The 25,137-nt window shown below is 37.0% G+C and overlaps 1 protein-coding gene across 2 annotated transcripts in view; it reads right to left on the bottom strand.

Moving 5' to 3' along the window:
• Positions 1–8,357: 8,357 nt before the first annotated feature.
• Positions 8,358–25,137, bottom strand: part of DYRK1A (dual specificity tyrosine phosphorylation regulated kinase 1A) — an 84,392-nt gene continuing 67,612 nt past the window's right edge. For both annotated transcript variants that reach the window (XM_085242933.1, XM_085242939.1), the window contains exons 4-12: positions 20,867–20,959; positions 19,751–19,939; positions 19,427–19,574; positions 15,751–16,037; positions 14,358–14,504; positions 13,825–13,965; positions 13,236–13,542; positions 12,391–12,515; positions 8,358–11,703 (exon numbers count right to left, since the gene is read on the bottom strand). In XM_085242933.1, coding sequence (XP_085099059.1) covers positions 11,080–11,703; positions 12,391–12,515; positions 13,236–13,542; positions 13,825–13,965; positions 14,358–14,504; positions 15,751–16,037; positions 19,427–19,574; positions 19,751–19,939; positions 20,867–20,959 — 2,061 coding nt within the window. In that variant the 3' untranslated portion in view covers positions 8,358–11,079. The remainder of the gene's footprint in view (positions 11,704–12,390; positions 12,516–13,235; positions 13,543–13,824; positions 13,966–14,357; positions 14,505–15,750; positions 16,038–19,426; positions 19,575–19,750; positions 19,940–20,866; positions 20,960–25,137) is intronic.

Raw genomic sequence — 25,137 nt, 5'->3', positions numbered from 1 at the left:
CCTTTCTGAAGACTAGTGACATTCCTCCTGTCCTTAGGCATCTCTCCCATTCTCAAAGATATTTCAAAGATGATAGAGTGGGCAGTCACTTCTGCCAACTCTCTCAGCACTTGTGGCTACATCCAACCAGAGCCCTCGGATTTGTGCGAGTCCAGTTTGACTAGAAGGTCTCTAACTAGATCTTCCTCCACCAAGGACAGTCCCCAGACTCTCTTTTATCTTCAGGGACTGGGATCCCCAAGGGGCAGTCTTAGCAGTAAAGTCTAAAGCAAAGATTGTGTTCGGTATCTCTGCCTATTCAGTGTCATCCATTACCAGGATATCCACTCCATTCAGCAGCAGATCCACATTTTCTGTAGTCTTCCTTTTTGCTATTGAGATACTTAAAGAAGCCTTTCTTGTCCTTGACCTTCCTTACCAGATTTAATTCTAAGTAGGTCTTAGCTTTCCTTTTGGCATCTCTGCATGCCCTGACAAGATCCCTATATTCCTCCTAAGTGAATAGATCCCTTTTCCACACTTCCTAGACATTCTTCTTCCATTTGAGTTTTTCCATGAGCTCCTTGCTCATCCATGCAGATCTCCTGTCACCTTTGCCTGATTTCTTACTCTTAAGAATGCTCAAATACCACCATAATGTGATCCTTATAAAAAGACAGTGATCGCATAGTTCATGATTATATATTATATAGAAGATAGACAGTTAGTATGAAATTAATTTTTCAGTGTCTGACATTACTATTGATGTATTATTTTCTTCTTCAACTAATAACTTGTATGCCTAGTGCACTTTCAAAAACATAAAAAAAAAAAAAAAAAAAAAAAAGCTGCTGGTAAGACTTCATGGAATGAATCCCCACCCCATGTAAAATGGTTACATGTCCTCAGAGTCCCTAGAGATAAATCTGCAGGAGACACCTAAACTACGCAGGGCAATCTCCAGCCATCTTCACCATTTTGCCTGTGACACAGACATACAAAAGAGCAAAGTGCCCTTGTAGAGAACACCTGGAATTTTCCCTCCCTACACAGTGACTTATACGCAGTAATAACTTCCAACTTGAGTTCATATGCCTTTGCTTTCCCTGCCATTGCGCTATGCTGCACCTACTCTCTTCTTTGCATCCTCTGCCGGTCCAAATGGATCTTGAATTCTTTGCAATCAATAAGGTAATTTTAAAGCTTGGAGTTCAAAGTGCCTCTTGTTTCTTTTCTTTCACCTGTTTTGAAATCAAATGAAAGACGTGGTATGGTAGAATACCTCTTTGAACTCACTGTGGAAAGGGGAAGGTGGAATTCCACGTTTCTCAAATCTCAGCTGAATGTTTTATTTGAGGAAGAAACATTCACTAATAATATCAGACCTTTACTCCCCATGTTCCTCAGTCTCCAAATCGGTAAGTACAAACATGAAGGCTCTTAGGAGACCTGCCAGCAGCCTTTCAATGCCTAAAAGGGAGCTGTAAGAAAGAAAGGGACAGAGTCTTTAGCAGGGTCTGTTGTGATAGGACAAGGGGACATGGGTTCAAAATAAAAGGGGAGAGATTCAGCTTGGATATAAGGATAAAGTCTTTACATTTAGGGTAATGAGGCTCTAGCACAGGTTGCCCAGAGAGGCGGAGGATGCTCCATCCCTGGAGACAATCAAGGTCAGGCTGGATGGGACACCGAGCACCTGGTGTAGCTCTGTGGGTGTCCCTGTTCATTGCAGTGGAGCTGGACCAGATGGCCTTTAAGAGTTCCTCCCAACTCAAATGATCCTATGATTATCAGCACTTTCTTTGTGCCTCAGCACTTCATGCGTATATTTTATTCTCTGTGTACTGAAACAAACTCTTTGCTTGAATGTTTAGCAAGGAGAGATGCAAAAACAGGGAAAGAAGAAAAAAGATTAAAAAAAAAAAAAGCAAGAGAGGAAGAGAGAACAAAATGGAAAGGAAAAGTGCAAATGTGTAAAGAAATTACAGACATTAAAATAGCGTAAAGTGGCAAGAAACAGTGCAAGAAATTAGTGAGAACATGAAAGGCATCAAAAGAATGAAAAAAAATGCAAGATGTGAACAGATGTAAAAAGAACAGAAAAGACATGAAAATAAAATGACAATGGAATGAAAAAATTGATACCAAAGAAAAAATGAGGGAAATAAAAGAGTTAAATGCTGAAGAGAAAGAAGGGAATAGATCTGAAAGGTGTTTGAAGCAAAGATGGAAAGGGGAAGGGAGAAGCCTGAAAAGCATTGAAATTGGAATCTGAAAGCAAAGCAAACACCTGAAAAGCATTGAAAATAAATGGGGGAACAGAGGAGAAGGACACAGGAAACACTGAATGGAGGAAAGGATGTAAAAAGCATTAGAAAGAAGAGGAAAGCAGATAAAATCAGTGAAAGTAAAGGGAGAAAAGGAAGTGGGAGAGAGCAAGAAAAACAGAAGCAGAAAAGATAGGCAGTGAAAACAGGTCAAAAAGAGTGAAAAATAACAAAGAGGAAAAAAAAACACAACCTGAAAGGCTGAGAAAAGAATGGAAAACTCAGTGTAAGAAAGCTGAAGTGGGAAAAAGAATGGAGAGCACCAAAAAGAAAAGAAGGGGAGCCTGAAAAACTTGAGAGGAAGTCAAGGGAGGAAAAAGTAAGGAGATGGAGGAAGTGGTGGGGCAGGGGGCAGAGGCCTGAAAGCATTTAAAACAAATGGGACAGGTGGAGCAAAGCAAGTAGGGAATGCACAGCAGGAAATGAAAGTGGAAAAGGCAGTAAAAATAGGGAAAGGAAATAATGGAACCAAAAGAAATCCACCAAAAAAAAAACAACCAACAACCAGAAATACAGGAAAAGTAAGAGGAGCAGAAGGGGAAAGACAGGAAAAAAAAAGTGGGGGTAAAAGGAAAATCAGGATAAAAATTAAAAGATGGGAAGAGGGAAAAACAAAAAATTGAGAAGGGTAGAAATGTGATGGGAATAAGGAAATGGAAGTTAAGAGGGGGAGAAAGAAGAGAAACTGAGATGGGGGAAGAAAGAGAGGAAGCAAAGGCCATACAGGATTTCTGTTTCTGAAAAGGGAAATTAAATACAGTTTCTACTGAAAATAAAATGAGAGATTTTAAAATGATTTTAGTCAAAATCAGTATGCTTACTAATCTGAAATATCTCAGACCAAAAATTCTAACATTCCTCATAAGCAAGCTCTGGATGTGACATCCCTGATATTCAAAGCTCAGACCCTAGAGAGATCTCTGGATCTGTTTGCTGAGGTCAGTGAGGTATGATTAGGACATAAACCTTCCTAGCGCTGCTATTTTAAAGTGATTTCGATTGCAGCTCTAATATTTCTGCTTTCTGCATTTCTTTTGTTTACAAAGGTCTCTTCACAAGCACATAGAGAAGTATTAACTCAATGTACTGATTTTCCTAATTTTGAGACAGCCTACACAGAGCAAGTATGTTATTCCAGTACAGAACAAATTTGTGGATAGCAATTTCCTTGGGAGAAATGCTAAATTAGTGTGGGGGGGAGTGTTAAAGTTACAAGTTACTTCATTAAGAAAGGCCAGCATTTTATACAGCCTGGAGACCAATTCAGGTGACAATAAAAATGCCTCAGTGCTCTGGCAAGGCAAAGCAAGAAGGAAATGAAAGAGTTTGTTGCAGTGAAAACATAGAACAGTTCAGGGTATCTCCATTCAGGACTAGGCTTTCTTCCCACCTGTAAAACGCTCTTTAACATCATCCTTGCAGTCTCAAAAAGATTAACTTCATCTATCAACTGTTGGCATTTTATGCTGGGAAGCATATTGTGCTGAATAATCCACAGGGTGGCAGGAAAGCCTCCAGGAAAGAGGCACAGAAACACAGTAGGAGGTGGTGTGGAAGAAACCATTTTCTACTGGTGAGAGATCCTCAGGAAGACAGTCTGAGTGGGGAGGTTCTCCTCTTGACATTTGCAATTTGTTGCTGTAGGACAAACTCACTCCATTTTGTTATTCCTCATTTTCCCATCACTATCCAATCTGTTATCTTTTGGTGGTCAACAGCTCACACTTAACTTTCCTCACCCTTTCGTTAACTTTTTAGAGACTACTCTGTGGATTGCTTTGAAGTCAATTTTCTTTTCATACACACTACAGAAAGTCAGCTCAGCATTAGCAAAGCCAGAACTTCTTATACAATATCCAGAAAGAAAGATAACCAAGGCATGTCTTCAAAACTATGTTACTTCCATACCACTTCCTCGGGTAGTAAGAAATGGTTCACACTATGCAGAAAAATTAAAGGGAAAACATGATGCGGATGTGTTAAGACAACAAGTGTGTCTGACAGTCAAACGCTGCAACTTTCAACACCTTTAACAAAATAAAATGAAGCAATCCTTTAGACTCAGATTGTTTTGTTTTCCAGGAGGAATAAACCTATTCATCTCTTGCTACATTGGCAAAACAGTACCTTTCCAGAAACTTTTCACCATGGACTCCAGAAGGTGAATGTAGCAACGAAGAATCCAAATGGCTGATGTACTGAAGAGAGCATAGTATATGTTATAAAAAGCATTCATACAGGAGACCAGTACATTTCTGAGAGGCAGCAGCACTGCCTGAAGTATACATGACAGCTCCACAAGGTTTGCCAGTTTGCATGCAAAATAACATTTTTACTTTCTGTTAACTGAGCAGTTTTAAATTAAGCTTGACATCTAAGAGGCCATGCTCTAAAAAAACATAATGCCCTTACAACTGAAACAAATGCCACGATGTCACAGCAACTGCATTCCACACTGGAGTTTGCACCAGTGAGAAGCAGGACTTCCTGTCAAAGCTGTTCCTATGACATACGTAGACTCAGGACTAGACATTGACTTACCAGAGATGAGAGGTGTCTTTTGTGAAGATATATATTATAGATATATATATTATATGAATATAATATATATATATTGTGAAGAAAGGAAAAGAAGATTCCATTGTACTACAGAAGACATTTAATTGCATTGCCTTTTTTACCTAAAGCCACATTACATTCTGTCATCCAGAAAATATGTGTGGGTTTCTCTGCACTGGCTCTACTGAAATTCAGACCAACTTGTTCTGGGACACATCTGCTCTTCGGGGTTCTTAGAATTTTCTTTAGAAAGCCAAATTGTTCAATACACTCTTCCTGAAAAGACTTAAGACATTCCTACAATAACGGCATTATTATAAGCAGTATTACTAGCCCTAATTTCCACTCCCAACCCCTCCAACCCCCAGAAAAAAAAAAAAAAAAAAAATCTTTTGTTAAACCAAAAATACTGGGCCCTTTTCCTTGCATGCTATTTCCACATTTGAGGTTTGCAGCTTTGCACTGTGACACTGTTTATCACTATTCAGTTGTGATGCTTTGCCCTGTTTCTCACTGAGGAAAAATTGCTCATCATGAGACAGAAGATGTCATGCTTTCGGAATAAGAGTCACTGTGAATCCAGCTTACAAACACCTTTAGGACATAAAAATGAATACTAAGAGATCCCGTGCCCTTTTTACTCCAAGGCAACATTTTAATTTTTTTCTTAAGGATGTCTTTGGGGGCCCTCACTTCCACTCTCACCCTTCAAGATTTAATAGAGAATCACTCGCTCAACAACATACACTGCTTAACTGCTTTTTTTCTCCTACCGTTCTAGAACTCTTTAATTCTAGCATGGTCTGCGTCTTGTAAGATCTCATTCAGCTCTGCTTTCAGCCCATTTTAAATGTATATGTCTCAACCTTAGCTAGTAAATAGATGAAAATATCACTAGATGCCTGCATGTTGACAATCCACTTTTTTCCATTACTGCTGCTTCTGCTGATCTGTTCAGTCCAATGTATTCTCATTTGCTCTGCTGTCAAAAACTAAAATCTCCTTCTTCAATTTAGCCTTTCTTAATTGCAACAAACTCATCTCATCTTACATTTCTGCTCCCTTGCAATCTTGCAACTTAATTATAGTTTGGATTCAAATCTACCTTGAAATAAATGCATACCTACATTCTGGATTTTTCTCACTTTAATTACGGGAATCCATCTTCTTGTGAAAAAGGTATTATCCATTCAAAATAGAAGTGTTAATCTTCACTCAGCGTGGCCATATTCTTCATTTAGGTTCCATCATATGCTCTCGTTGGACCAGAGACCACGTGGAATATAATCTCAGTCTCACTTCATGTCTCCACCATTCCACTTTAGCTAAGGGTATTTCTCATTCTTCCTTGTGGTGTTATTCGTCTTGTTTAGATTCCCTTTCAGAGAACAACCTTCAGTTGCAACCCCTATCCTCTACTAAATCAAATCCCTGCCAAAGTCTCAATTTCACTCTATTACTCTGAACACTGATTGATGTGATTAAATTCTTCCCTTCAGCTGAGGATCCTCAAGTGCACAATTTTAATGACCACTTTTGTCTGGCTCAGGAAATATATTACATTCTTGTATCAAGGACTGTCACAGTGGCTGTTTTGTGATTGAACTCTGTAATGCTCTGTAACATCTAGCATAAAACATGATAAATAACAGAAAGTGCATATCCTCTCAGGTCTAGGCAGGTCGTATCTGTATTTGATAAGGCTAATATGGAGAACTGTTGAAATAGAAACAAGGCATCTTAATCCACAGGAAACAAATAGTTAAGCTACCACTGTGAGGTGGAGAAATAAATCCTGATTTCAAACCTTTCAACAAGAAGTTACTCCTACAGAATGCAGAAAAAGAAAACCCAGGGACATACAACAGGAAACTGCAATTTGGCAAGGCATCTTTCTTTGCTTGACAGGCATAAGACATAGCAAAATTCTAATACCCACTCTTCTAAATAAAAATGTATCACTTGCCACAGTCATGCTGCATCACATACAAACTATCCTCATGAGATCAATGCTCAGCAATAATTCTACTTTCTAGTCAGTTACTCGTGCTATTTTGACTGGAAAGATGCTTTTGTACTAGTCAGAAGTTCCATACAACAATCTTATTGAAATGTACTCGATCTATAAATCAGCACAGAATGTGTTAAACACCCTGTGTCAAAAAGTTATGGATTTAGATTATTTCCTCATTAAAAAAAGTGATGCTTCTGATAGGTTTTGACAAGAATTATCTTCGAAGGCATTTAAGATTTTTCAAGAATAAAATATAAGCTTATTGATGGTTTAATAAAAACGATGGCAGAATGATAAACAATGAATACAAGTCACATCTATAGGTGAATCCAACCCTTCCGTAAACCAGTCCCATTCAGACATCTTTATACTTACAGGATGGAAGACTACATCCTGGAAGAGCAGCAGTTCTGAAAAGGACTTAGGAACCATGATGGATAATCAACTAAATTTACAATCTTTTAATGCAAATAACTGAGACTGAAAGATTTAAAAATGCAATCCTTGGAGGTATAAACAAACAAGCAAAGATATAAACTGAAAGGTTCAAGAATGTACCTGCACATACTACACGCACACAGCAATACCGAAATTACTGCCAGAATGCTGTATGCAGTTCTCATGTCCACGCTTTAGAATGGATTTTAAAACATCTGAATTTTCAGAAGAGCCGTAAAAGCTTTACAGTTAGAGATTTCATCTACATAGGTTATTAAAGTTAACATATTTTTTTATGTGAATAAAGTGTAAGAGTTTAAAACTAGAGTAGTTATTAGTTGATCTAATAGGCAGCTAGCTATGTGGTGGCCAGCAGCTGTAACTAAACAGTTCCAAAACTGAAGGAGGACTAAGAGAGTATGGAAAATGAACTAGCTGAATCACTCGAGAGACATGGAGAAATCCTCACACTTGCAGAACCTACATGAAAACTGGTGGTTTTTTTTGCTTTGTTTTGTTTTTTAAAGTATGTTCTACTGCACCCAGAAGATACAGGCTCCATGATGCAGAAATAACTAGATTGAATCCTAGGGATAATGGCATGCCAGTCAGAATATTTCATTACCATGGTCACTTCTGGCCTTAAAATCAGCTAGTCTTGTATTAGGTAGAAAGCTGCAGTGCATATAAGAACATTCAAACTAACAGATGATAATATAAACAACTCAAACTACAAATACAGTCAAACAGAATCAAGCAGAGCTGTGTTCATACATCATTGATTTGTATACCTTGCTGTTTCAATTAAAAACTCAAAATTATCCATTATGCCTCCAACTTTTACTTTCATATTTTTAAGTCTGTTTCAATGTATCTGATATTTACATATTATAGTATAATCATACCTACCATACCATGGCTTGGAGTAGGTTAATTGCATAGGAAGATTTACTATGTTTACATTTTTTTTCTTAAATTACTCTCTTTTTTTTTTTCTTTTTTCTTTTTTTTTTTTTTTTCAAAAAGCACAGTAAAGAGTCTGAGGACAAATTATTCAACTGTTTATCATACATAAGACTGCATGACTATAATACAAAGGGCTTGTCTTTTTCATTTAACGTTACAATATACACAGCAAGTCCGGACTAGATCTTACAATCTGAACACAGGTATTTAACCTTTTCCATGCTGTTTATGTTTACAATGCACAGAAGTCCTGTAACCAAACTGTGTAGTAAAGCACACAAAACTGGACTGTAACATAACACAGTATGCAGAAGCACTGGATTTTGTGGTTTCTTCTTTATGTAGGTTTGTTTTTTTTTAACTGCTTCATTTTTTGGCGCTTGCTAAGGTGTGGCAACCCGTGCACACAAAAATACCCAGATTTCATATTACCCTTATATTCCTAGACAGCAGTAAGTACTGGATTCCTTTTTATATTGCTGAACTCAGCATCCTGTTTTTAAGGTGACAGCCTTCCAATTCCTGTAAACTTCTCTGAATCACTGAGTTTAAGAAGAAAAGAAAGAAATCAGGAAAAAAACAACCCACTTTCATCCACAGGGTTGACATGTCAATAGAAAAGAAATATGGATCACTTGTTAAAAAAGTCGTGATTTACCAAAAAAAATGGTAATCCCAAGTAATCGTTCTCATGTACATGGTATTCAGCTGCTGTGCTGCCACTGTAAGTATAAAAAAGTCCACCTTTTAGTCTGAAAAAAAATTACTTAGCCACGTGGAACTGACCAGTATGAACTCTGGAATTTCTGCTGAATTGACTTTTAAAAGGGCTTGCTGGCAGAGGTAGATCACTGCTTCTGTAATATACAATGGGCAAACAGTGTTAATCTGGGATGGGCAATCACTGAATCACTCTTATTCTTTCAGATGTTTTTCACCGAGCTTTTACTTCTAATGTAAATAAATCTCTGACCGGGCCCATAAATTTTGCAACTGCCAAGCTGACTGTGTTATATTAAGGCAGCATTACCCAAAAATTAGGCACCTGTTAAATACAGCCTGCTAACCTCAGGTCTCATGTGAGTGTTTTGCTTTACTCAGACTATTATTTTGGACCTGTTCATGCAATCAAGGTCTTGCCTTCAAGTTTACAATTATGTTAATAAGGAATACAAGAATCAAACTGCTGGTTTCATAGCTTCTGGATCTAGTGTCCCTTTTACCTTCAGAAGCCTGAACACATTTATAATGTAACAGATGTTATAGTCTTGAAGTAGATGTCGCTCTATTATGTTCAGTACACAGATTGCTGTAAATGTATTGGCTATGAATTCAACAACAGTTCCAGTTTTGTTTAAGCAATAGTACAGCCATAATTTTCAACTGACATTTAAAAATGGTCTAGTTACACCTTGTGTCAAAGTGCAGAACTGCTACATTATTGGTTACAGACATCTATGTGCTATAAAAACAGCTTTGGTACAATAAATTATCAAAAAAGAAAATAAATTTTTGTAAAATTCACAGCATAATTGTGAGGCAAAAAAGCAGTCACATAAAATTCTGCATTTTTAAAAATGTTCAGGATGAACAGAAGACGTCTTTGTGCAGAAGTAATGGTGGAGAAACCACGTGCCAAGAAAAAGCAAAAGAAAAAAGTAAAAAGCGGGAAGGGACACAGTTGTAGCTATTTCCATCAAACGCAAACCACTACTCCTGTGACCTTCAACCAATAAGGAAGTCAACTTTATGACACACGCAAAGTGACCTTGCAATACCTTACAATAAGTGGGTCACAAAAGTCTATTTTAAAAGAAAGGCCTCTTGAATTACCCATTCTCTGTGTTTTCAGCATTAAGGACTGTCTGCAAAAGCATGTCCAAAAGTGATTGCATCTGAAATGGTAGGCTCTTCTAACTTAAGAGTCCAAATCCATAAGGCCAAAGGTTATCCCAAAGACCACCACTTAGACCTCCCCACGACTGGCCAGGACCGACCCGTTGATTGCTTCTCAGTGCACCTTAGTTATGAAACCAGTCATATTTCAACACTAACTGACTGTGGTCTCCAAAATATGAGACACACAGAATCCCATTACAATTGCTGCTTTGATCCTCAGTAGATTCAGATAAGGAGAGTTCTGATCACCGCCACTTATCATGCTTAATGTGCCTTACAAACTCCATTACAACCGTCCCTTTTTACAACTGAAGAATATATATTTGTGTAATCTGAAGGTCCCTCTTTCTTACAGTACTGCATTTCTGTGCCCATGTTTGTTTGGGGAACTAAAAAAAATATATATATATTACTCACTCCTCTCCCACCCAAAAATTTCAAAGGGCCTTTTTGTAAATCATGTGCAATGCCGTTAAAAATAAACTAGTTTGCAACTACAGCTAACATTTGAACAATAATCCCTGTTGAATGAGACTGAAAAAAAAAAAAGAAAAAAAAAAGAAAGAACCCTCTTTCTCTCCTCCCTCCCACCCCCCCAAGAAAAAAGCAAACTATGACTAGGTTGTGGCAAGTTAAGATGGGGGAAGAAAAGGTGAACACTACTACGCTATCTGTTAAGGTGGGTCCGGACATGGCTCTTAAAAAAAACAAAACAAACCAAAAAAAACTTCATTGTCCCTTTGCAATCTTTTCAAGTCTAAAAAAATAGTCAGCTTTGCCCTCCTGTAGCGGTTCAGTGAGTTTATCTCCTTCTGATTCAAGCAGCTTTGCACTTTGTTTTTGGAAAAACACCACTTCTATAAAAACACACAAGAAACAAACTTAGTTTCAGTTTAGTCACGAGCTAGCCACAGGACTTTGCTGAACACAAACTCCTGTCATGGGAGACTCTTCTCTATCAATCCCTTGCCTCATTGCAAGGTGTCCTTCAGTCATGTAATGAGCAGGACCTGTATTAGCAGAAAACTGGTACGTTGGATGTCCAGCTATGCCAGTTTCTTGGCGCGGATTAGAGTAGACTGTTAAATTCATGTCCATAGCTCCATTTTGTCCAAAGTCCAAGGTGTTAGCAGCCACTGGGCGGTTCTGATAGGCCTGATTGCCTTGGTTACCAGTAGAGGAGGAAGATGTAGAGGAAGAAGTAGTTGAGGAAGACAGGGATGTCATGGAGTGGTGACTGTGGCCCACCTCCATAGAATCCTGGGTGGAGGAGCTGTTTGTTGGAGAATTGTAGACCCTTGGCCTGGTCCGGCTACCCAAGGCTTGCTGTCCATGATGATGGTGGTGGTGGTGGTGGTGATGGTGGTGGTGAGAGCTATTTCCGTGATGATGATGTAATGCATTCTGTTGTTGAGGGGTTACATGGAAGGTGGTTTCTTGAACTGGATGGTTTTCAACAGTGACCTGTGTAGGAGCTTCAGTGGCTGTCCAACCAATTGGAGGAGGAAACTGTTGTCGAACCTATGTTAACAGAAAAAATAAATAGTAAGATGATGAATCATTTCTAATACACATTTCTAAATATAACTTAAGAAAACTACATTTGCATTCTGAACTTTTTTTTCATACAAGCAACAGAAGCATGTCCAATACATACATGACCTTACTGCCAAATTAAAGCAAGCCAGATCTAGAAACACATCAATTTGTTGAATGAGTTGAACTGCCTACTTGGGAGAAAAAGAAGCTTTCAGCTGCAAAGAAGTATGTATGATCTTTTCTGGTTTCCACTGGCTACTCCAGGAGCTGCAGTAGAACTTCTGATCCACACCTGGTGTATATCCTGCCCTCCTCTACTCAGACCTTGGCATCAGCAGAGCTGTTTCCTTCTACAATTACTCATTCCTTTCTCCCAGCTGCTGCTGTACAGTCTTTTTTCCCTTTTCTTGAATCTGCTATCACAACGGTGCAACCACAGTGTCACTTGCTGGCTCAGTTCTGGCCAGTAGCAGATCCCTTTTTGAGCCAGACAGAGCCTGCTCTTATCTAACTTGGGTCAGCTCCTGAATTTTTCTCAGAGGACACTCCTGCCTCCCTCCTCCACTAATGACATGACTCCTTGTCATGTAAACCTAATAGTATCAGGGATTTAATACTCTCAGAAAAAAATATATTAATCAAACAGACAAAAGCTCTACTTCAGCATACCTGTGGGCTGTGTGTTTCACAGTCCATAGCTTGAACAGCAGCAGTGAAGTGTCCACCACTGTGTCGATGCTGGTGTGTGGGGTCTGACCGTGCCCTTCCACTGTTGCTTGTTCCAGAAGATCCACCTATAAAAATCATAGCAACACAACAAGAGAGAAAATTACAGTAAGCAGTAAACAATGACAGCAAAAAGATTTAAATTGATTCAAGGTAAAAATACAGAACGTATGATAATCACTCACAGTTGTGTAAATCTACTTAATTTTTTTTTATTAGAGCAGTTGCCTGTTCTAGATAATGAATATATGTTTTTGATAACTATGACTGACATAAATTTTTCTGAATTACAACAGTGATATGACATTTCTCTGGGAAAGTCTCACAGAATCACAGAATGGCCTGGGTTGGAAGGGACCTCAAGGATCATGAATCTCCAACCCCCCTCCCACATGCAGGGCCACCAACCTCCCCATTTCATACTAGACCAGGCTGCCCAGGGCCCCATCCAACCTGGCCTTGAACACCTCCAGGGATGGGGCATCCACAACCTCTCTGGGCAGCCTGTTCCAGCACCTCACCACTCTCTCAGTAAAGAACTTCTCCCTGACATCCAACCTAAATCTTCCCTCCTTCAACTTAAAACCATTTCCCCTTGTCCTGTTGTTATCTACCCTTGTACAGAGTTGACTCCTCTCCTGTTTATCGGCTCCCTTTAGGTACTGAAAGGCTGTGATTAGGTCACGTTGCAGCCTTCTTTTCTCCAGGCTGAACAAGCCCATATCAAAGTCTCCTTTGATATGATTCAGAAATACAATTTTCTTTTCCATTAATGAGAAAGACCTCACCTGAGCTTGAAGATGTACTAGAGGTGGTTCCTGAAGACTGTGACTGCTCCATGGCAGGACTCGTAGACACACTGTTGCTTGTGTTGGTACCTTCGTCTGCTGTTTTCTTAAAGAAACTATGCTGTAGGGCATAATAAGGTTGAATTCGTGTCTTAGGGTCATAATCAAGCATCCTTAAGATGAGGTCTTTGAACTTCAAGTAGTCAGCTACAGTGTGACCCGATTCCCCAGCACGACGTCCACCTGGTCCTCCTGTTTCAACTCCTAGTATATTGTGAAGTTTACGAGTTGCAGGTGGTTTGTATTCCTGTTGGAAAACCAAGTCACATATATTAAGCCACTTCCATTCATAGTTTAATTTTGTCATAAAATAAGTCAGTCAAATCAAAGTAAGCAACTACTCAGTACTATGTAAATTGTCATTTAATCACCCTGTCTTATGACACAGAACAATGATAATAAACAATAAAGCCATGTTTTTGGTAAGATAACATAAAACAAAGTAACACATCACCATTTCTTTTTTATTATTATTATTTTTATTTTTTTTAGGGACATTCCGTATTTTCATCCTGATTATGTAACTTACCCTTTTTCCATCTTTGGTCTTCTTCAAGTTCCAAGTGCCATCTGGCAACTTCTCAAAGAACTTTCTTGCTTTTGGTGCTTGGTCAAGGATATGGGCAGGCGGTATCCCCAAAACTTCCACTATTTTATTCATTTGATCCACCTGTTCCACATGAAGAATATTCATGAATAACATGAGACATACAGCTGAGCAATGCAGTAAGATTCCAATACTCTATATAATCACATGGAAAGCAAATGTTAACTACCCATACACACAAAGTTGTGAATTAGTTGCAAGTTTAAGAAAAATCCAATATTAACTAAACAAATTAGCAAATAAGGAACAGGGAAGGGGAGAGTACCCAGAAACAGAACATTATTACTAGGTGAGTTAGAGTTCTAACAAAAGGCATTGCTATCATTGATGTTGTCTGATTTTATAATTATTAGTATTTCCTCATTTATATATGAAAATAAAACAGATTAATATCACAGTGAGAATGAACAACAACAAAAAAATCAAATTACATGTACTGTATAACAGCTGCATACCTCATTTGCCCCACTGAAAAGAGGCTCTCCAGTGTGCATCTCAACTAAAATACACCCCAGGGACCACATATCAATTGCAAGATCGTAAGGCATTCCCAGTAGCACCTCTGGCGATCGATAGAAACGGCTCTGGATATATTGGTATATCTGAAATAAAACCATTTAAAATAATACACAGCATTCAAAGAGCGCTATTAAGATTCTGTATTACAAAATGGAATTACCACAGAATACACTTTCACAGTAGGGAAAGCAAAGACAAGGTTTCAGTGATACTAAAACTACACTGTAAATTTATAAAAATATTTAAATGTTAATTCTTAAGAAAATACTAACTCCTGCTTACAAAAAAACAGTGCAGATTCACTCATGGTGACAACATTTTACGCTTTACCATTGACAAGGGTAATCTCATGCAATTGCAGTTAATTATGCAACAAAATTTTGGTTTGATCAAGAGAAAAACTATTCTATGAGCCACATGAAAATTACATAGCATTTCTGACAAAACCTATGATTTAAAAGAAAAATAAATAAATAAATAAAGTCAGAGTTTTGATGTGATGTAATTAGATGAAATTACCAGGTGATTCCACGTGAAAAAAAAAAGCTACTTCCCTACACCTTCTACTATCCTGCTCATTTTCACAAGACAGAAAATTCTATACTGGAACTATACCGGAAAGATTTTTAACAGCTCATTATCAAAGAACACCAGGACACAAATACTTTTTTTTTTTTTAATATAATTAATATTATAAGTCTATCCTAATCTAAAGAAAGCAATGTGCCCCTTTGCCCTAGAAAAGCTTTGCAAGTGTCTTTACTCATACTTATACCACCATTATGGAATAAGAAGATAATAAAAAAGCATATTTAAGAGCAGAAAGCACTGCAGACTTCTACAATCAAGTGCTGATGCATTCTGCATTATAAAAGTATAAACAAGGATTTAAAAAAAAAAAAAAAAAAAAAGACAGAGTGTTTATCTACTATGGCATTAAAATGGCTATCTAAAGCTCTTCTCAGAGATTGGTCAGGCACTGGAATGGCTTCCCAGGATGGTGGTGGAGTCGCCGTCCCTGGTAGTGTTCAAGAGGCATCTGAATGAGGAGCTATGAGTATGATTTAGTGCTTGTGGTCTTGTGGCAGCAATGGTGATGGGAGGGCGGTTGGACTAGATGATCTTGCAGGTCCTTTCCAACCCTGTGAGTCTATGATTCTATAATTCTTCTAAGGCTTGCCAATGTCCAACATCCTATTCAGTAATTAATTACTATTTAAGTCATCATTACTAAAATTTAAATTAGCTAGCAAGTACTATGACTTACAAATATTACGTTTATTGTGTGTATCCAACAATAGCGCAATCAGAATTTTTACCAATACGTACCCTCTGCCCAAGTTGACAAGAACTGCCAAAATCAACAATCTTGATGGCGCTTCGTTTGGGGTTACAGAGCAGGATATTCTCAGGTTTTAGGTCACAGTGAATGATACTAAGTTCAGGAGTCGCCAGAAAAAGCAGTGCAGTGCACATTTGCTGCGCAAATTTTCTTGTCAGATTCAATGAGACACCTCTGAAGTTGGTGTTCCGCAACAAATCATACAGATTGTAGGACAGCATTTCGAAGACTAAGCAGAGGTGGTTTCGGAACATGAAGTGGCGCTTCAAATGCACTTTAAAAAAAAAAGAGAAGAAAATGATTAACATATTGTATTACATACAAATTATGAGACAATGCTAAATTGAGCTGACCTGCAAATAAGATTATATTGTTACATTTGTTCCCGATATACAGTTATTTAATTACATGTTGGAAATAATACGTTTCTGCTGTGCCTAAGTTTGCTTAGTTTTCATTCACACTGCTGAAGTGTCCACAGGTGTAACTGAGTACAGCTATATTAACAAAAAACAATTTTAAAAGGTAGAACAGAGATTTAAAAAAAAAAAGTCAATAATTTAAAGCATACCATAAGATTACTGCAATTTGTAACTCATGACTTCAATAGATTAATTTTATTAATATAATTAATCAAAATCCCAAAGGCATTAAACTCAACCAGGCATAATCTCAAATTACGAAAGCAACAAACCCAATCTGAATCTAATCAATTTGTTTCATGATATACACAAAAAAATCATCTCTTTAGAGGGAAGCAGAGTTTACCAGGTTTTTAAGCATTCAGGTTGGTTGCCATAAGAAAATTGAAATATGAAAAAATATTTGAGCACTCGGATAAGTAGCAATACAGTCTTCTCTTTGTCATAATAAAATCTTGAACCAATGTTAGTACAATCAGAATTCAGACTTGCAGTTAAGGTCATTACTTGGTGTCCTAAAGAATTTTATTATTATATGTCAGTTTTTCATTTGTCTATTATGATTTACTTGTAACAATACCATTTGCTTCTATCCCACAGAATCACAGAATTGTAGGGGTTGGAAGGGACTTTAAGAGATCACTGCATCCAACCCCCTGCTAAAGCAGGTACCCTATAATAGGTCACACAGGTAGGCATCCAGACGGGTCTTGAATATCTCCGTAGAAGGACACTCCACAACCCCTCTAGGCAGCCTGTTCCACTGCTCTTATCATCCATACCATAAAGAAGTTTTCTGCATGTTAGTACAGAACTTCTTGTGTTCAAGTTTTAGGCCACAGCGCTTTGTCCTTTCACTGCACATTGCCGAGAAGTGCCTGGCCTCATCCATTTGCCTCTCACTTCCCTTTAGGTATTTATGAACATTAATCAGATCCCAATGCTAATTCTTGCAATACTGCATTACCTAGATCTTTTGTACTTTCTCGCCCTTAATACATTTCCAATAACCTCCTACTTTAAAGGCAACAGCATTTGTCCAGGTTCTTGCGGCCTTCTTTCACCTTATTCCAACCCTCACCTACCCAACCTAAACTTGCTTGACCTGCCAAATTGGCAAGAAACACCACCTGCTCCAACTAATTTGTAATTGCCAGCATGTTACTTGGCCAGCTGTACTACATGCAACTGCTATACAACTCAAATAGCCAGGATAACTGCCAGACCTTTCCTGCAAAGGAGACATTACATTGAATGTTTCTCCTCTACTCTGACACCACAGAACTAAAATAACTGAAAGCATTCCTATACTTGTGTTAGATTTGAAGGAAACGAGCTATTAGAGGAGACTTGATGTAAGCATCAGCAGTTTCACCTTATGTCATTAAAAACTGGGCTAAAAATGTAGATCTGCAATCCTGTCTTCTAATTTAATCACATTCCTTTTAAAATCTACATTTTACACCACCTCGTACATTGTAGTATTTGCAATGCTTTCAGCCTCACTCAACCACTGTGTCAAGCAGCTAGAAGTCTATGCAAGGGTGAACAATTTCTATGTCCTACATACATCCTTCTGTAAAAAAAATATGTTGAATGCTTCAGTAAGTCTTGTTGAAAAAAAATAGGTTTGAAACTTTTTGTTCCTGTATTTACAAATATTGTACAGTGAAACACCAAGAGATCTCAGTTTTCACAACACATGTAATACATGGTAAACATTCAAAGCATGACCCATTTGCTGTCATTTATTTAACTCTTATTAATGCTGTCATGTTTATTAAATACCGTGCTAAAGAAAAAGGGGAACCACACAAATATACCGTAACAGATTCAGAAACCAACTTGATACAAGCCTAAAACTACTGAAATCAGTTGTGCTTGCCTAAGCAAAAGCTGTATGTTCAAAACTATTGGAACTTTTTTTTTTTTTTCCTTTTTTAAGTTATTTTTCTTTCTTTAAATAACGCTCTATATTAAACCATATTTTGTTAAGCCACACAGTGAGATTATGTGAAGTTTTGGTCAATCTCATGTGGTATTACAGACATTCTAAAAAATTAAAATTTCAAGAGCTCATTTAGTGGTGGCTATATTGTTTTTATTTGCTCTGTGTTAATCTGAAACTGGTCCTTTCTTTCTTGTTCTTGAAGCATCTCTTTAATGTAGGAAGGTATGAAGAATAGATTTTCTTTTGTGTAAGCATGCTCCTAAGAAATTTAAAATATCTAGAAAACATTTAAACTACATAAATAAATTGTATTATGAAAATAATAGTCTATAAATTATCAAAACGTAACCGAATAGTCATCAGATAATAATTTAATATGTGTGTACTAACATTATTTCAAAAATTTCTTTCTGAACTACAGAAATAAATATTAGCAATATTAGTACAGCCATTAGTATTTCAGCATCTACAAAGATAAAGGATATTTAAAAACAGAGTTTCATTGTCTTTAATTATTCTTTCTCACAGTTCTCCATTCTCGCATTACAACATGCTTTCTTTCCATCATATTTTTGCCAATACTTCTCTCCAGAGGACAGGATTTAATAAACTTTTTACTTGAGCTGACTTGATTTCATTCTTACTAAAAAGTTCAAGTAGCATGTTAATAACAACCTCAGGGAACAGCACGCCAATCTACAGTAACAATCAAAATTATAAACCTTGGAAATACTTTCTGAGATCTCAATGGGCAAGTCTAAACGTTTAAAAAATTTTATCTCCATTTTGTTAAACAAGATTTTAAGCTTTTAAACATGCAAAAATAAAGAAATAATTATCAAGGTAGACATAAAACTACTGTATGGCATTGTTTCATGTTAAACACACATCCTTTTATCCACGAAGTTTCCCAGATAACTTGAAACATACTAAAAGTAGTGGGAAACATGGAAAGTACTACAGCTTCCGTAGAAAAGCTGGTCTGTGGGAACTTGTTTTAGTATCCATATCATTAAAAAGTTCTATAGAAAATCTGAATGTTACAGAATAAATAGCAAGTTGGTTATCCCAAAGCATTTCATATATTTTTCTTCTGAATGCAGTCCTACTGCAAAATGACGTGTTGATTAATGCAAAGTAATTTACACAGAATACCACTATTAAAAGTTGTATTTTTTTTTTCATTTTGTTAGCATCAAAAACATTAGTTGCAGCATCGTGCACTATATGGCAAGATATAAAATATTCACAGTTTGATTAAATAAATATTAAGAAAAACTATTTGAATACCTATATAGTACTTCATCTCAGTGTCATGTTTGTTCATAAGCTCAAGCAGTCGCACTTCAATCTGGGCTTGGTTTAAGAAAGCTTTTTTGTTTTTTATTATTTTGATAGCCACCCATTCCTGTTCCACTCGATCATAAGCTTTTACAACCTGAAAGACAAAAGTCAAATAAATAAGACTAACTTCTCAACCTGAGTATTCAACATTCAGCCAAAAATATAATTAAGAGCTGAATTTCTAAATGGGTAGGTACACTACATCAAATGATATGTATATAATCTTTCACATGACTTAGAGGTTGTACAGCTGATAGATGTATTTATTACCTGTCCAAAGGATCCTTTGCCTATTAAAGAGTCAATTTCATAACGATCCATCCACTTCTCCCCATTTTTTACAATATAGTCATAGTTGTCATCATCATAGCCATCATTGTAAACTTTACGCTCCTTTTTGTGACTGGAATCATCTCCTTGGCCCTGTTGATGCCGCCGTTTTTTTTTTGCATAGTAAACCTAAAGTAAGTAATGAAAAGTATATTGCTTAAGAGAGCACCTTTTAGAACATCTGTTCACAGAAATAGCTTTCGTTGTAATCTCCATGTACCTTACCCTGTGATTTTTGAAATATTACTTGCTGTGCTTTAAGAAAAATACAATTCTCTAGATACATTCATAAAGGTTTCAAGAGGAGCTAAAAAAAAGTTTGTGCCACTCTTTATTTCTTTATCAAACATCAGAAAAACTTAGTTTCTTTATAAAACAATAGAAAGTCATATCCAGGATAAAAAAAAATCTTATTGGCTGGACTACAATGAGGACCGTGACATCAATGACTTAAAATGAGACCTGCAGAGAGGAACCATCATTTTTCTCATCTCTTCACAAGTCTTAAATGTTCGATGAATAACCAGAAGGAAAATTAAATAACAATATTTTCTTGAGACGAATTTCTAATATTTTTGTAAGAATTTAACATCTTTTAGGCATGTTTTCAGAACCTGCAAGGAATCAGGCTTAGAAACGAAAGTATCCCAATACTTAATTAGCTTTGAAAATACACAGTTATTTAGAGCCAACTCTATTTCAAAAATTTTAGCCATTTTCAAATAAACCTTCACTGGCAGAGAAAGAAATTAAAAACCAATATTACTCAAGGGGGAAAAAAATAGACTAGATTCTCTCTTTTTACTCTACTTCACATACAGGAACAAACTATTCTCTTGGGACACGATACAACAGGGTATTAATATACTTCTGTTCTTTGCAGGCACTTCAGATTTAATAAAAATGATTTACAGACAAAGAACTTTACTCTCCAAGACAAATCCAAAATAATGCCAACAGAGAACATGGTATGATTCACAGAAAATACGCTTGATAACTTATTTCAAACAAAAACTTCCTATCAACACACATTACAAAGATAGCTGGACCCATTACCTCATTAATATGCTTGTATGTTTTAATCAAATCTACGGAGAGCTTCCTCAAAGGAGCAGTAGCTGGATCACGGAAAGTTTGGGGCATCCGCCTCTGTAACATGACAATATTAGATATATTAGAAAAAACAAGACTTCAATTATATAGAATTCCTCCACCAAATCAAGATATTCCTCACAGAAGTGATCTACTTCAATGTAACATCTTCTTTAAGATGACACACATGCACAAAAAGAAAAACAAATACAGAAATTAAAGAAAATAACACTTAGTCCAGTTACTCTTTAATGTATTTCCTGATCAATGAATCAATCAATAAATATCCAAACACATATCCCTTCTCAGTATACCTAACTGGCTTAATCCCTACAGTCTTTCCTTTAGTTAAAAATACAGCTTATTTGATTACACAGATTCAAGCTGATGTTACTGCTCTACCTTCATGGCTGATGTATGAACTTTATTTGATGTTTAGTTGCATTAAAATCACAAATGGAAGTTAGCAGTTGTTGAAGAACTGCAACAGTTTGCCACATTAAAACTACATTACATTCCAAATCAAGAAACTTAGGTCTACTATGCTTTGCAATATCAAGTTTAGAAAAAGAATATAAATCCGAAGAAATATTAAGTGTGCCCATGAAAACCATACCAACTTTTGAAGTTAAAAAACATCCCAGAAAAGATGGGTACACTGCTCAGTTGTGTTTCCTAACACTGATTACTTCTCAAATATTAACATGTTCAACAGCAGGGTATTTTTTGGTATTAGTGTCGTAAAGCCGTAAGACTTCTGTGTGACACACTGATTCGTGTGCCTCTTTTTTCCTTGCAGACATGCCCCATACAGTTTCTGAGTCTACCACTCAACTGCCATTGCTCCTCGGGATTTGTTTGAAGTCTTAAAAGACAAAGTTCCTGAAAAAATTCAAGTGGGAAGCTAGAGGTGATTACTACCATCAGATAAAACAGAAAGAAACTAAGTCACAAACCATGTCATTTGGCTAAAGCTGATTAACTGTTCAGCATATACTTACCCAACAGCACAAATGTACCACAAGGCAAACTGTCAACTTCTCTGTCTCACAGAGGTGTTGGATGGGGAGCTGAGAGATTGAGTTTAGCCAGTGCGACTGGTCCCAAAGCTTGCCTTTCCCCATTCCCTCTCTTCTCATTGACAACAAACCCCACAGCAAGTTCAATCATCCAGGGAAAAGCTTGTTTAACATGTTAAAGCTCCTTTCACTTCCTTAGCGCTCAGTGCTAAGAGGACCACCACAGTTCAGCTGTACAATTCTCATCTCACATCATCTCATCTCACCTCAGCAAATACACTCAGGCTCATAACCCTCTTCACTTCCATTTGCTTAATCTCATCTGCTGCCTCCCATTACAGCTGAACTCATAGTCACCCCCCTGCAGAGCTACGCAAAGAGCACAAGCCATCAACAAAAATAATGAAACTGGTTAACATGTAAGTATTGCTGAGCTAATAAAGGAACTGGAAAAGCACAATCACTTCTCTTTCTTTTACAGTTTTACTTAATACTTAGGACTGTGGCTGTACAAATAGGTCTTCCTCCTCCACCCCCCCATGATGACCAAACAAAATTATGTTTATATCTTTAATTTAATTAATTTAATTAACCTCAAAAACTTCTTACCAATAGAAGCATTAAAGAGAGCTTGGGTATCTGAAATTTTTGGATATCTGAATTGGATCTGAACCCAGGCACCCAAAACAACCACACTGGAAAGGTTAGCTCATGCTCTCCTGTGGACAGGCAGCCACGGAAATAACTCATGAGAACAAAAGAGACAGACAAAGTGTGTGAATGAGCTGAAGAGAGAGTGCAAAAAAAAGCCAAGAAGCTGTCAGTAACCACCCTGCATCTGCATAAGGCCAAGACTTCCAACTGCTACAGACTCAGTGGAGCTTGAACTGCAATTCAAAGCTCTGGTGCACACCTCTCAGAATGTGTCTACATAACATTTTTACACCCATGTGAGACTGCTGACTTTAAGCCTTTCAGATTAGAGACTGTTTCTCAGAGACAGTGTAATAAACTTAAACTTCCTCCAGGGAATTTTAACCCAAGTCACGTTCTAAATGTTTACACTAATCATTCATTTTTGGATATGCCCTCTACCATCAATTTCCTTTCAGCAGGCTTATTAAATTAATTCCCCCTTAATTCTTTTTTACTACAAGCAGATGACCATTTCGTAAACATCAGGAAGGTGTTATAAAATTTTCTAAACAAGTAATTTGATGTTTCCACAATATTTTTTCTTCCTCTCATCTGCCAAACATTTTAATCTTTATACAAATCACACCTAAAAATGATCATTTTTGGTACTTATGCTGCAACGCTAAAAACCTAAACAGCATCCAGTCCTAATCATAACCAACACTGTTAGAGGTTTTTCACATGCAAGAGTTCCCTTTAATTTCTGAATTTGATTTAAAGACATGATTGGAACACGGAAATATGGGTAGATTTGCCAGTAAAAGAGACTGGCACACAAATACTTGCAGAGACTTCTATCTGACCTAGGCTGATACGACCAGCCTCTGTTACTGCACGTTATGTTTTGAGGAGATAGCTTATGTACAGAAGAACTCAATAGTTCAGTTTAACTATTCAGACATGAAATTGCTCTGGTTTGGAAAAGGAATTTGTAGGATAACTGTTCATATTTATTTTCTAGTTTAGAAATCAAATTTCTTTTCTTAAGAAAGTTTGGAGTGGGAGAAGAGAGGGATTTGACCTTTTTTTCCTTCCTTGCTATATTGAAAAACATATAACATTCCCTTCTTCTAAGATTCTTCTTAGACTTGTGCTCCCTTCCTTTCTGATAATGAAGACTATGAAACAAAGTCTTGGTCTTTACCCAATTTACATAGTAACATTTTTATTTTTTTTTTATCATTAGGGTAATACCAATTTCTCTCTTGGCTTTGAAGAACTTTCAGTAACAGAAAACAAAAAAACAACCACCCAATTTTGCAAACGCCAGTCTCTATCTGGTGGCCAGACAGCAACATTGCAACCTCAGATCATCCCAAAGATTAAATCAAAAGGTATTTCAAGATTAAGAGACAAGAAACTATTTTCATTACAATTTGTGTGTCAGTACAGGCCCATCACATTTTGACTGGTCTACATTGCTGTCTTCACAGCATCAGCACAGCTACCTGGGATGACAGCATGATGAAAATTAAATTGCAAGTAAGGAACTGAAATTTCATTTTCTTTCAATTAACTCTTGAGAAGCAACTTGTAACTAGTATAAACAAGGAAGAATCAAATAAACACACACAAAAAAAAGGCAGCCAAGAATCCAATTGTGTGTATTTACCACATTTAAGACAAATCATACTTTAAAGAAACTGTGACTGTTAACTCAGATATATTATTTTAATTAGCATAGTGTTTGAGGCTTGTTTATGAATGAAAGAACAGATCACTAGCAATCTCGATATACAATTTCCCTCTCTTTGGGCACAGGCTTTATTATCCAAAAATAGACGGCACTATTCCTTTTAAAATGTATGTTATTTTGATTAAGAGAAATTATGAGCAGGTACCTATGTTCTGTTAACTGAATGCTTTAATGTAGATACTGAAACAAAAAAATAGATCTGCTTCTATCCATATTCAAGAAAGGGAGAAAAAGAGAGGGACTGTTGTTGCCTATCAAACAATGAACAAAAGAAATAATGAAGATTTTATATTGTAAAGATTACAATAGGAATTCTAGTTAAAAGTTATGGCATACATATTAAAGAATTGAACAGACTGGTCTCACCTCCTGTAACACTAGCTATTTAAAACTCCTCTTACATCACAATATAAGATAGGAAGTTAATGCTAATCTCCTGTGGCAGGCAGCCACATAAAAGATGTTGTCTCCAGAATCTTAGAATTGCTCAGGTGGGAAAAGACCTTAAAGATCATCAAGTCCAACCACAACCTAACCATACTACCCTAACTCTAACAACCCTTTGCTAACTCATGTCCCTGAGCACCGCATCCAAATGGCTTTTAAACACATCCAGGGATGGTGACTCAACCAGCTCCTTGAGGAGCCTATTCCAGTGCTTAACAACCCTTTATGTAAAGAAGTTTTTCCTGATACCCAACCTAAACCTCCCCTAGAGCAACTTGAGGCCATTTCCCCTCATCCTGTCATCTATCACCAGTGAGAAGAGGCCAACCCTGCTCTCACTACAATCACCTTTCAGGTATTGGAAGAGAGCAATGAGG

Source organism: Meleagris gallopavo, chromosome 1, assembly GCF_905368555.1.
Source record: "Meleagris gallopavo chromosome 1, MGAL_WU_HG_1.1, whole genome shotgun sequence".
Lineage (NCBI taxonomy): Eukaryota > Metazoa > Chordata > Aves > Galliformes > Phasianidae > Meleagris > Meleagris gallopavo.
This window is presented reverse-complemented; position numbering and strand designations above follow the sequence as displayed.